Source organism: Thermobia domestica, chromosome 11 (assembly GCF_964235325.1).
Source record: "Thermobia domestica chromosome 11, izTheDome1.hap1.1, whole genome shotgun sequence".
Classification (NCBI taxonomy): Eukaryota; Metazoa; Arthropoda; class Insecta; order Zygentoma; family Lepismatidae; genus Thermobia; species Thermobia domestica.
In genome coordinates this window covers 77,998,583-78,013,245 of record NC_137464.1, presented here as the reverse complement: position 1 = coordinate 78,013,245, position 14,663 = coordinate 77,998,583, and the positions used below count along the sequence as shown (strand labels likewise).

Below are 14,663 nucleotides of genomic sequence, written 5' to 3'. Positions count from 1 at the left end.
CAGAAGCTTGCACTAAATCTAGCGTAAGTTTACTCTAAAACAAGAAAATGGCGATTGGGGTATTGGGCTCATTGGGGTATTACGGTAGATTGTTAAGACCGTCTTATTGTTGGACTTGAACTGTTTTCAATTTTATCAGCATGTAAAGCATTTAATTTGTATGAATTTATACAGAAACGCATTGAGTTGTACACGGATTGTTAATATGCCCTATTTAAAGCCCGCACCTAAGTTATCTCCACAACTGATAAAGTGGAACTTAGAATTAGAGGAATACACATACATGCCACTGCATGTGAAAGGCGATCGTACCCCAGTGACATATTAAGTAGAGACAAACATAAAACCTTATAGACACTTCCGAGATGGCATTGTGTGTAATTGGATTTTATATTACACGATGTCTTTGTCATTCTAAGACGAATTAAATCTTGACTTAAAACTTCAAATACTGTATCACCGTCAATGACTTAATTGCGTGGACTGTGACTAAGATGTTATCTAAAGAGACTTGTCCTTTAAGTGACCAGGCTATAAGACATTCACATCAATTACAAATCATCAGGTATGTGCTTAATTGAAATCTGTTAATCGCCGTGCATTTCACAACACAAACATTACAGACGCCAAACACAACAGATAATTAGAATCATTAACTCAATCAGAAATGGGAAGCTTGTACCTTTTCATTCATTCCTAGAATTATGTTTTAATTCGTTCTAAAAGCTTTACTATCGGGAGTATAGTAGAGAATTTGATATTCTTTTAATATTCATTGATTCATATGCTTATTTAAGTCTTAACGGTTTTTATTATTATTATTATTATTATTATATCATTGTTTTCCCTCGCGTTGTTTAATGGTAATAATTGTTATTCTTAAAACCCGAAAAAATGGGCCAAAGTTTTGTAGCTAGTCTTACAGAAGGCTTAAATTAATACGATGCAAATAAGCGATATTTACTTAAAGTCTCAACTTGTAAATTATGTACCCTTTCAGTGTTCGTTTGAAGTTACGACCTGGAGAAGATATTGATCCTATACCACCCCAGTTGCTTCGGAAGTATGTTGCTTATGCACGGAAATACGTTCGTCCTCGTATTTCACCTTCTGCAGCAAAAGTATTGCAGGAATTTTATCTGAAGCTTCGACGACAACATCACGCCCTCGATTGTACACCAGTGACGACAAGACAGTTGGAATCACTGGTCAGGTTGACTGAAGTAAGTATTGTAGAACAGAAAAAGAAATACAGTACTGAATGTATGTATTTAAAAGATATATATGTTTACATTGTTTCAGGTACGGCTGTGAAACAGAATTAAGAGTAAGATAAATCATGTGAATACAATACCCTGGTTATTTACCGTAGAGACAATATTTTGTGTAGTTTTTATAACCTCTATATGCAACGTAAGTATTCCTAACCGACTAATCAATGACCAGGTCAAACTACTTAAGCTAAAAGCTTGAAATTTGGGCAGTATATAGAATTTGTAACGTAAGACATTACTAAGGAAAGATTTTTGGAAATTCGCTATGAAAGGGGTTAAAATAGGATTGTAGTTATAATGAGATGTTTATATCTCAGAATCCCTTCAAGGAGCTTATTCTGAATCAGTCGTAAGTCGATAACGACCTCGACTTCCTCTTTACGTGCCTTTTCGTGAGCGGTGCTAAAACTCTATTCTGTATGCTTATCGAAGAGACTAACTTTCTCGTTCCCTTTAAACATTCAAATCGGTGACTGTGGAGAGGCTATGCACCGTTTGGCCGATCATATTGCTTGTAACACATTCGATTTCGATAATTATTTGTCTGTATACAAACTTCTCTTACTACGTGGAGGTAGCTTTTAAAAAATGTGAGCAATACGCGACCTAAGGATATATCAACTCAACTAAAATATATACCCGAATTTAATTAGAAATACATTGTCTTCATCCTTTACAAGTGAACGCAAACAAAAGTTATGGGAGGAATTGGTGAGGTTTTTTAATAATTCAGCGCGAGAAAAGAAGTCCCAAAAACAGGAGAAAGACATGCGGATTAACATCCGGGTGCTTCCAGATAATAGCAATTCAAGTCATTTTCCTAGGCCAGAATAGGCTGCAAATGCATTCAAAGTACATATATATATATATATATATATATATATATATATATATATATATATATATATATATATATATATATATATATATATAATATATTTCACTACCACGCGTTTACAGGTTCACAGTACAAGTGTAAACCCGAATGATAATAAATGTCATTATACCGATTGCTGTATTTACCCTTCACTTTGAATAGATGTGCTTGCACAAGGGAGTTGTTTTGTAACTCACTATGAAGTGGTGTTGGAGTTATCACTGAAAGAAGAACTCTGAAGTCGCAAGGGCAGACTCTATTTACCGTTATTCTATTTAAATACACTATACAAATAGGAACCATGCATTTCGCAAGTCACTATCGAAATAGTAAGACGCGAATAAGAGATGAAGAAGAGGAAATGATTGCCATTTTTTTTAAAAATGCCCAAATTTAATTGCGGGTGAATTATTCTCATTTTGGAGAAACGTAAGAGAGGAACTGTTGAGTCCTTTAAATAGTTCAAGAAGAGCAAGGAAAATACAAAAACAGTGAACAATGACGCATTGATTATGAATTCAATTGCCACGAGAAAATAACGTTTCTTGGTCAAAATAACCGGCAAATACTTTAAAAGCTCTTTTTCTCCTCCCTACCGAGTGTGTACATATTAACAATATGGATACAAACGGTGAAAATAAATGCCGTAAATCATTCGAATGACTACTATGCACTTTTACTGTGTATGCTTGCACAAGAGGGTTTGCTGCATGATCCACTGGAAACTGTGAGAGCCAGATAACGTTGGCAGGGAGTAATACTGAGAAAAGGCACCCAAGATACGGGGGCGAGAACTATGCCCAGTCACTGTATACCAGACCTTCTCGACCAAGTTTGTGTTACCATTGCCTTTTATTACATCTTCATGCTAATGACTATAAATAATTTCCGGTTTGTAATAAGATTTTTTTTTTTATTGTTGTCGCGTATCACTTACAGTATTATTGTATTTCTTACTCGTATACAACTCTAAAAAAACAAGTATCTCAAACCAAAAGGATAAAAACATGATACGTGTGATATGATTAAAGATAGGTTTACTGAAATTGTTATCGGATAAATTTTAGAAAACGCTTTCTATGGGAACGAATTTACAATATTTGAAATAAAATTTAGTGTAAAATGACATCATTCGTGGGTTTTCATTATTGTCATATAATTATACGATATTTCTAGATTAATAGCGTAACACAGGAAACAAAGTTTAAGTGTACCTCGTACTTTTACAGAATTTAAAGTACTACATTGATGTAAGGAGTTGTTTAAACCTGAAAAATCTCGTTCTTTTTGCCTCAAGAGGGCGTTCTCCTGAGCAAGGATCTTACATTGCAATTAAAAAATAAAAAATAAAAAATAAAATTAGTTATTTACAATTATTATTATTATTATTATTATTATTATTATTATTATTATTATTATTATTATTATTATTATTATTATTATTAGCTGAACCTGCGCTGTCTACTCAAACCTACCTGCACATGTGGCTACACAAACTATTTGCTGCCAAATAAACTCCTCTCAAATCATTATTATTATTATTATTATTATTATTATTATTATTATTATTATTTGTACTTGTATTTGTAGGCTCGTGCAAAACTTGAGCTGCGTGAAGAAGCAGTTGAACAAGATGCTCAGGAAGTGGTTGAAATAATGAAGTATAGTCTTATTGATACACTGTCGGATGAATTTGGACAAATTGATTTCCATCGCTCTTTGCATGGATCTGGCATGAGCAAGGGAAATCAAGTAAGTACTCACATTTTCCTCTTTCAATAAAACTAAGGACAGAAACTTTAGAATTTATCATAGTAACCAACCATGGAGCATCGTAACTGCCTAAATTATTGTTACATGTTTGGTCAACATTTGCAGATCTGTTAACTCTTACTTTGTGATTTTGAATAGTAATATTAGCTGGTTTGTTGTTCCGTGGTTGGTTTGAAAGCAATATCTATGATGTGTTAGTTATAGTACGTAAAGTAATGAACAGTACTATAACTAGAAGGGATAGAACAGTAGATACTGATGCAAGCTGTAATTAGTTTTTTTTTTTTTTATATATTGACAACCTAGCCACTCTGTGCCTAATTGGGGATGCAAAGATGAGTGCTACTAGGCGCCTTCCACTCACCATCTAGAATGAGTGGGACAAACTATAAGATTAACTTGCGAGAGGTTTCTCATTTGGGGATTAGTGAAATAAAGATACGTCCACTTCATTTAAAATAAAACACTGTATTTCGTTAAACTTATGAGTGAACTGTAAGATCTCAGAATATTAGTTATGACGGATATTAAGATTCATTTGCCAGACAGGTACAGAACGATCAAGTATTGAGCCTTGGAATTCTGACTCGGTGCCACACATACCTGGATAAAACTGGTGTATTCCCACGTCGTTCTGGCGTCGAACTCTGCTCCTTTTAAGCTGAAACTCCTTGTTGGTGGAAGACGAAAATGAGCATTGAGGTATGGCTCCTCTCAATGCAACTCTCTGCCGAAGTTCTGCGTCGTTATGATGTTTTGGAATACAAAGTATTGTCTCCTCCTATCTTCTGGCTAATTCTTCAATAGAACTTGGTTCTCCAAACTCGAACCCAAGAATGATCACGGTAACTTGATCATAGATTCTCGAAGAATTGTACACCGTAGAATCTTGGTGAACTGTCCAAGATCTGTCCGTGAACTGTTGGTGAACTGTCGGTGAACTCTCCCAAAACCTTCTCGTCCTCCGGTTTTGTTTGGCGTTGTCCAACTACCATCGTCTGCTTTTTCGTCTGCTGCGGCACGTGTAACACCGTTTTCACATGGAGAGACAAATTCCTTCCATGTGTCAAAACTCAAAATTGCAATCCTCGACACGCTCTGATTTCCCGATTCTAAGCAATTCTCCGTACATCCGTAATCTCATGAAATTCGTGAAATCTTACAGATTCACTTTATACAATTTCTAGAATCTGGCTAATGTGAGGAAAGACACATTGTCAACATTTCCTTCCTACATTGCCAGACACTCAACGATGACATTCTTATACACATGTGTTTACAATAAACTGCTGACACAAACATTAGCAAGATTGTGCAGCTTGCATTTACTCACATATACAACATTTAATCCCATAACCTTAATTAATGATTTCGTGACATAAACATAAAAATAAAATCAAAATATACAAATTATTTTCCTCGAAAATCGAGTCCTGCCACATGGCCTCCCCTTAAAACTTTGGTTGCTCCGCAAACCAAATTCGACATCGTAAGAGGGCGATTTTCTATAAACACCCTGTACATGATATATACTGAAACCATATTGAAAGATAAATATAAACTTGAAATGAAATAAAATATGTATTATTATGCAAAATAATTATATAAATAGTAATCAATATTCCTTCACCTAAAATTATCCAAAAAAATATATATTTGAATTTTTAATCTTTCTCTTACTTCATAAATACATATATGTTAGTTTGCAAGTACTCTTGAGTTATCTCCTCTTAGCGACAACGCTTTTAGAGTGTCATATTACCAAAAACTTCCATTACTCTGACTGTCCATACGTGCCAACCAATGAATTTATTGGCCGTATCAGTAATGGTTCAACTTCCACCGCTATGTGAATGGAAATCTAAAACAAAAACTTGTAACATAGTTTTTAGAACATAGTTAGTTAAATTATTCACATTTGCACTGTAAAAAACTTGAAAATATTATTGTTTTATTTTCATGAAAATTTTATTCACTGACATTTTAACATGAACGGAAAGAAAATCCTGCCGCAGGGCATTGGATATCCTGAATCTACTTCCAGGATGGTAACTGCAAAATCAACAGTTTTTCAATCAAGCTTGTCAAGGTTAACTTAACTTCCTGCCTTTCTGTTCACGCGTCACCGTTGACTGGATAACATCGAGTGCTAATATTCCGTCGCAATTATTACATTATTCGTTTTAAAACACTTTATTTTACAAAACCACTATGTCGCATGAAAAAAAGTATTCACTTTTCATCTTTTTCGGGCACTCAGTTTTCCCGTGTTTGTCGGAATCTTCGTTGAAAACGTCGGTTTTCGTGAATTTATAGTGTCCCATTGATGTATTAGTGTCTTTCTCATCTTCTGTAGTGATGTGGTGCAATTGTGTGTGTTCCCGTTCAGTTTCAGTGCTCTTACTATAATCTACTATACTACCATCTGGCAAATTCTTAAAAATAGTGATTTCAGTGCTTTGTGGAATAGTTTTTAGTGTAGATTTGCTCTTATTAAAAATAGTGGCATAAATTGGTGATGCATGGGAAACTGCGTAAGTCTCAGACTCATCTCTACCATTTACTTCTACATCTATGTTTGATCTTACATTATTTTTACTATTTCTTACACTATTTTCGTATTTTCTCTCTATCCTATTTAATTTTAACAAAATATAACATGTGATAATTACTATTAAAACTAATACACTTCCTAAAACTAACGCTGATATTAATAATAATATTGTATTGATGTCCATTTCCTTCGCTTTCGGATATTATCTGAAATAGACGAGAAATAGATAAAGTCGGGATAGGCCTACTTAAAATTCGTAGAAAATTACATTTACTATAGTTAATTAAATAATTAAAACATCTATCTTGTGTCTGCCTTCACTTTTTGCGTTCTAAAAATCGCGTATTTTTGAAGCAGTCTTATTTTGTTCTTTCTGTGTCGAGCACCCTTGTTACTTTCCTAGTAATCTTTGTGCATGACCGTTGAAACTTTAGCTATGTGTGAAGTCTGTCAAACCATAACTTGGAGACTATATTTCACACTTAAAAACTCATGTTTTTACTCTTTTTCTCTCATAAATATAACATTAAATTATACTCGCTATATCTCTCTATATTTAAGCTTTTATTACTTATTTCATACGTATTTATATAGTTTAAACCTTACTTTAATCATTTACGTGGTTAAATATGATTATTTTTATTAAATTCTAATTTTTCTTGAATTTCTAAAAGTATATTATATGAATTTACGCTCGGAGTAGGATTAATCTTCCAGCTTACGAAACTTCAGCGAGGCTGGATAGAGCGCCTCTGGTTCTTGTCGACTTCGAGTTCACTCGGGATCACTCGGAAGCTTTCGTAATTACCATGTGCTCGGGGCCTGGAATGGAGACTAGCGTAGCCTCTCGCGGAGCTACTCTCTCGCGCGGGTCTCAGTTCTCATTCTTACCTCCAGCTGCTCAGAGTATTCAAGCTGTTTGACGCAAATCCATACAAAATAAGATGTGAGCCTTGCTCATATCGTTTACCAATTACGTTCCACAATAAAATTAATGCTTTTAATGATTCTTTTCAATCAATATTGATTGATTATTACTAATTCTAATAAAATACATTATTTTCTTTTCTTTTCTTTTCTAAAACTTACAAAAACTTTCGGACTTTTAAAAATAATGAATAAATACGTTATTACTACATACACTAAACATTCTTTAACACTATTTGTGAATTATTTCTAGCTTTATCTATGCTTATTTGCTTCTTTTAACCTTTTAATTCACCTTTTACATACAATATAAAATTCATTATTCGCTATTTTATAAAACACTTGTAATATTTATACATATATACTATCTACTATTACTATAATAGTAACCTATTACTATTTCGTCTATTCTTATCTATTTTTAACTATTTCTAGTGTTGTTATTACTAATATTATTACTTTCTACATTTATTTTCCTTATCCCTTCTTGAATGTTTGAATGTTTTTAGACTTTATCTATCAATGATTGATGTCACTATCCTAGATTCATCTAGCTAACCTATTTCTCATCTATTTCTATCCTTATTTCACAATTTCTTCATTTCGTTCACACTTTATACGGAAATGGGACATCGTTTGGTATACCGTATTACAATACAACCTATCCGGTTTGGGTAGTATGACTATTATGGACTATCATAGACTATAGACTTTGTTTACATAACCTTATACCTTCATATGGTGATGGTGTTTACTATTGGTGATGGCTGTTTGGTGAGTATGGAATGCATGATCTGAATACACTTTGACATATTTCCATGTTTGTTTACATTCGATATCCTAGTTTTTATTTTTTTTTTTTAAACATTTCCAAAATTACCAATACTTAATTCCAATGTTTACGAACTGGTTTACAACCTTTTCTAGACTTTTCTCACAATAGTTCACGAAATACAAACAATTTTTATACAATATGATCCTAAATAATGTTATTATTATTATTGTTGTTATTATTATTATTATTATTATGATTATTATGGTTCACTATTTTCTACTTTATATTTTCTTATCGATTTATACAGTCTGCAATATAACGTTATTAATGCAATGACTGAAATAATTAATACAACTATGATTCCTGCTATTACATACATTATGTAATTCGTCCTAATTATTAGTAGTGGTACAGTGGTATCCACTTTCAGCTTTAATAAATTTTCCGCTAAATTGTTGAGTTCCTCATGGTGTATACTAAAATTTAATTGCTTTAGCGTCCAATTCCCTATCAAACTTAAATGCTTATTGTTTACGCTTATTACTTTTCTAGTTGGAATCGCCAATTCTCCAAAAATTAGGTTATCAAATGAATCGTATTCAATAAAATACGAGCAATTGTTCCCATAATTTACCTTCGTCGATGTAACTTCATGATGTTTACCTAGCTTAGTCACATATCCTTCTACCAATGATGAGTATAATACTCCGGCATGAGTATATTTGTACACTACCTTGCCTAGGTATTTCTCTGTTTGTTGTTCGCAACCACTTAACGATCCATTGAACACAATATTGTTCAAGCATTTAGCTGCATCATCCAATGATATCTGCTCGCAAAAATACAAGAAACTCTTGAATTCACATTTCGATCGATCTAGTGTGTGATATATTCCATTGGCTAAGTATACCACTTCCGGTAACTTATAGTAAGTTCTAAAATTGTTAGTTAGATAACCCATTGAAATTACATTAAACATTTTTGATACAGTATTTTCGTAAACAATTGGCGTTTTTAGTAATAAGTCGATGTTGTTTTCATTATAGTTATATTTCATTAATCTAATGTTTACTTTTCAGTCTTGAATAAAATTCTGGAATTAGTAAAACCTAATATTAATTTCCTGTTACTGTTCATTTATTTATTTGTTTGTATTTTAGCCTACTGTCAACAATTTATTTATTTCTATGTATTTTATATTTTATTTTACTTTCTAGGTATCAACTGATTTTAATCAATACTTTTGATTTTACATTCCATACGTTTATTATTTATTCACAATTCTAGTAACTATAATTCAAAAAGTGTCTATCGATTCGGGAAATTTCCTGATGGAGATTAGCATTTCCTCCAATCTCGGGATTAGGGTTTGGTTGAGAAAGTGCCCCCTGTCTGACAGTTCATCGTTAGACCCAATTTGTACCATAGTTACATTATACCCTATGTTAAACTTTTTTTTTTCTCACCAAATCGAAATTTTACTCATCACCATCTGATGTTTGATCTGTCTCACCATACCTTTCACCATTTTTACTTTCTACAAATTTTAAACGTCTTAAGTCTATAGTGTCACTTCTCTTTTCACCATTTTTCGTTTCATACTGTACCTTGTATGAATTATTGTTTATCTTGTCCACTATTACCCCTTTAATATTGTAACGGTTACCAAAACATGCGGGCAAACCTGCTCTTGGCATTTCCCGTATTAACACTTTTTGACCAATTTCAAAATTCGGTTGATCAAACTTTTTCTCTATTTGCTTCTTCTGAGATCTAAATCTTCTCTGCAAATTTTTGTACGCTAGCTGGCGTGCCTCTTTTATGCTCTGAAGTCTCACCTCATTGTCGACGTATTCGCAAGGAATGTCTAGGTCCTGCTCAAGAAACGTTCTTGGTTCGACTCCATGCAATAGATAGTATGGTGAAAAACCAGTACCATCATGCACTTGCGTATTAATAGTAAATATCAAACTTGGCAAGATCTCATCCCAGTTTGAAAAATCCTTGTCAATGTAATGCTTCATTACTTGCTGTAATGAGCCAATGGCCCTTTCAGCACTTCCTATAGAATAATGGGCGCTTGTATTCGCAAAATGCAATTGCATTCCAAATTTATCTGCCATTTCTTCCACTATTCGGCTGCGATGAGATGATAGCCTGTCCAGATGGAGCTGAGATGGAACTCCATGTTTCGTAATCAGATCTTCTAAAATTACCTGCGCAACGATCTCTGCCGTTACTGCGGGCACCGCTCTAGCGATAACAAATCTAGTTGCATTATCAACAAACACTAGAATGTACTTATTTCTATTGTTACGAGACAATTTAAAAGGTCCGACCTCATCCATCACAACTGACTGAAATGGAGCATAAGAGGGGTACGTCTGCGCGTGAAATGGTACTCTTCCTGTCTTCCTTTTCTGTATCTGGCAACTTATGCATTCTCCTATCTTCTCCATGAAGAATTTCTTCATGTTTGGAAAGTATATTAATTTTAAAGCACGTCTATAGCATTTCGTGTAAGAAAAATGTCCGCCACCATATACTGAACAATGTAGGTTCTTGAATACTTGTTCTCTTAACGCATAAGGAATACATAATAATAATTTTGTACCACCTGCCATTCTTTGTGTTCTATAAAGCCTATCGTCCTTTACTGTATACCATCGGGCTTGCTTCTCAGCTTTTACATCAGCATCCTCTGGGTGTTCTATTGCATGCATGATCGGTCCGAAAAATGAATCCTTTCTCTGTAATTCGCCAACATCAATGTCCTTATCGAAAGTCAAATTAACTTGGAGATCTTCGGAATTCACCTTCAACGTTTCTAACTCAATATCGTCTACCGTTGGTTCAATGTCTGTGTTCCTGGACAAAATATCACTAGGATTCTTTTCTCCAGGACAATGCACCGGTGTGTACTTATATTGGGCTAAGTCCAAACTCCATCTCACCAATTTCGGAGCTAATTTAGGTGACGTTTGCAAATACTTTAATGCCTTACAATCGGTGTACAGCTCAAATTCTTTATTGAACAAGTAATAATTAAATGCTCTTAAAGAACTTATCACTGCCAATATCTCTAATTCCACTATGTGTCTGGTCTTCTCTTGTGGACGTAACACGCGACTGTAGTACGCTACTGGTGTCCATTCACCATTAGCCTGTTTTTGCATTAATACTCCACCAATCGAACTAGTCGATGCGTCTGTGTACACTCTCGTGTCCAAATCTTCCCTAAATGGAGCTAGCAATGGTGCATTCATTAGTGCTGATTTTAATTGATCGAACGCCTGCTGGTATGATTCATTCCATTCGAACTTATGACCCTTTTTCAAAATTGGTTGAAACGCTGATGTGATTTTGGCATAATCCTTACAGAATTTTCGAACATAATTTGTTAAACCAAGAAAAGATTTTAACTGCTTTACATTATTCGGAGCCTTACATGCTTTTATCGCCTGAATTATCTTCGGGCTAACCTCGTATCCTGCGTCACTGACAATGTGTCCAAGAGCCAAAATTTTCCTTTCTATGAACTGACATTTTTCAACAGATAGTTTGAGTCCGTAATGTCTCAATCTTTTGAAAACTGATTGAAGTACATCTACCATTTTCTCCTGATTATTCGTATATATAAACACATCATCCATATAATAGGAAACTGACTCTGGATTTACATTTGCCAGGGTCATCGCCATTATCTTTGTATATATGGCGGGCGATTGTAAATATCCCATCGGTAAAACACGATACTGATAAGCTCCTACACCTGGTATATTAAATGAAGTATACTCCCGTGACTCCTCAGAAATAGGCACTTGATGATAAGCCGATTTTACGTCTAAAATACTAAAATATTTATGTCCTCCCATACACGTTAAAATTTGATGGATCGGAGGCAGCGCAATGCTATGCAGCTTGACGCATTTGTTCAAAAAACGACAGTCCAAAACTGCACGAATACCCCCTGACGGTTTTTGTATAAACAACATCGGAGAGTTGTAAGCGCTTGAACTTTCTTCAATTATTCCTTGTCTCAACAAAATGTTAATTTGTTCCTTAACTTTATCTCTTAACGCTATGGGAATCGGATATTGGTGACGTCTAAATGGTACTTTTGTTTCTAACTCAATGTGATGCTCAAAATGTTTTACTTGGCCTAATTCGTCATCCTGCCATGCAAAAACATCCGCAAAATCATAGAACAAACTCTCAATTCTATTCCTAATTTCCGGTTTCGTTTCATTCCCAAATTTCAATCTAGTTTTATCAAAATTTCTACGAGATCTTAAAATACTATCAATATCCTCGGTTGATAATCCTTCACTCTTCAATTGTTCTTCATCCACACATTCTTCAGCTTTTCCTAGCGTTACATTCGGTCTCAATAAAATTGCTCTATTAGATGGATTAATAATTTCGATCTTGTTATTTTCAGCCGATAAAAGCGCACGCGGAATCAACACATTGTATTGGGCCTCTATCTTCCTGTCCGGTTCTAACAAGTATTCCCTGTTATTCCAGGAACTAACCAAATTCACTTCCACAGTAGTCTTAGACCTAGGTAACAACCGTACCTTATGACCTAATACCCATCTTGGTCGAATACAATGTTTTATTCCTAATGCCGCATTATCAGACACAGTCACAGATTCCTGTTCTTCCCTTTTCCTTAATCTTGGCTTTCCAAATCCCTGCAATGTCAATTTATTCTGACCGTAATTTATTTGGCAATTTTGACTCTGTAGAAAATCATTCCCGATCAAAACTTGATACGGAAAATCCTTAACTACGCGGAATTCCAAATGAAATGTCTGTCCGGCCATTTTAAATCTAATCACAGCGATCTTATTTACTACTAACACATTCTGTGTTATTCCACGAATCCTTGTTGGTCTAGGGATTACCTTCGCACTAGGTGGGACTAGCTTTTCATTTACAATAGATATCTGCGATCCTGTATCAATCAAAGCCTTATGACTTCTACCATCTACTTCTATCGGGACATAGAGCATATTATTATCAGTTAACGTAGAGGCTACTATTTCTCTAACTTTTAATTTACCACCTGTAAATGTGCCTCTGTCATTTACAGTTTGACCTAGTTTAAATTATTTGAAGTTGTAGCCTGATAATAAGTTGTACCATTTATCTGGTTCGGCACCACTGGAACATACTGTACGGGACTATTTATTTGGCTATGATTTTGGCACCATGTTGGCCTATTAACACCATTCGCACAACAACTATTTCCTCTTTGTTGCCAAAAACTTGTCTTCCTTCCACCTCTGTTATTACGCCAATTATTTCTAAATCCTCTTCCATTATTATATCCGCTAGAACCTCTATTCCTATTATAATTATTATTACTATTCCTATTCCAGTTCCTATTTCCATTATTCTTGTAAAAATTTCGTCCTCCATTCCGAAAATTTCTATTTCCTCTAAAGTTATTACTATTATTCCTCTGTTGTTTCGAATCACTACCGCTTTTATCTTCTCTACTATTTCGGTCTTGAAAATTAGCAGCTAATGTCAACTGTAAATTCTCTATTTTCTTCTCTAGCTCACTCAATTGAGTAATACTCGTTGGTTCTTGCTTAACTTTTACGTCTTCCTTACTTTTAATCTCTCTCTTTAACAACAACTTATCAATTTCTACATCGCTATCTTCCTCTTCTACTTGTTCTCTCATTTTCTTTAACAGGTCTTTGACCGTAACTTTTCCGTTTTCCCGTTTAACGCGTTTCTCTACTTTGCACTTATTCTTCTCTACTTTTTGAAGATCCTCTACAAATTTATCAATTGTCGAATATGAATTTGTACCTACTCGTTCCATGAAATACGGTTGAAGACCACCTAAAATTATCCCTATTTTTTTTTGTCATCCATGTTGGCGTCTAATCTTTCGCACAAAACAAGCATATCATACACATAATTTATTATAGGCTCATCCTCGAGATGCAACCTTTCTCTTATACGTTCCTCGATATCTAATGTTACATTTGTACGTGTAAACTCTTCGATTATGCTTTTCTGTAGTAGCTTATAACTAGTTTCACCAACATTCCTTCTCTTTAAAAATACCTTCATCCATTGTCTACCATTACCTTTGAATACACTAGGTAATAGCTCTTTTCTCTTTTCCTCACTCACGCCTGCCATTTGACATGCGTCGTCAAACTCATCAAAGAAACTTATTATATCGCTATCTGTCTTCAAGTCAAACTTCGGAAGTTTGTTTACATCGGAATAAAATGTTACACCTGTCGCCATTTTATCTTCTTTTGTACTACTCAACTGCTTATTACCAACTACGCTACTTTCAAATGGAAAGATTGATGTAAAATCTTCCGTATAAGATTTTGCTATAGGACTGGACGGAAAATTCTCGACGGGTCCTAATTTCAAATTTGGTTTTGCACTTTCTTGCTTTTTCTTACTTGAACTTGCAATATTAAACAAGCTACCGACCTGTAC

The 14,663-nt window shown here is 34.3% G+C and overlaps 1 protein-coding gene across 3 annotated transcripts in view; it reads left to right on the top strand.

Moving 5' to 3' along the window:
- rec (minichromosome maintenance 8 factor recombination-defective) overlaps positions 1-14,663 on the top strand; it is a 94,969-nt gene that overhangs the window by 73,530 nt on the left and 6,776 nt on the right. For all 3 annotated transcript variants that reach the window (XM_081730645.1, XM_081730644.1, XM_081730646.1), the window contains exons 13-14: positions 1,001-1,223; positions 3,742-3,903. In XM_081730645.1, coding sequence (XP_081586771.1) covers positions 1,001-1,223; positions 3,742-3,903 — 385 coding nt within the window. The remainder of the gene's footprint in view (positions 1-1,000; positions 1,224-3,741; positions 3,904-14,663) is intronic.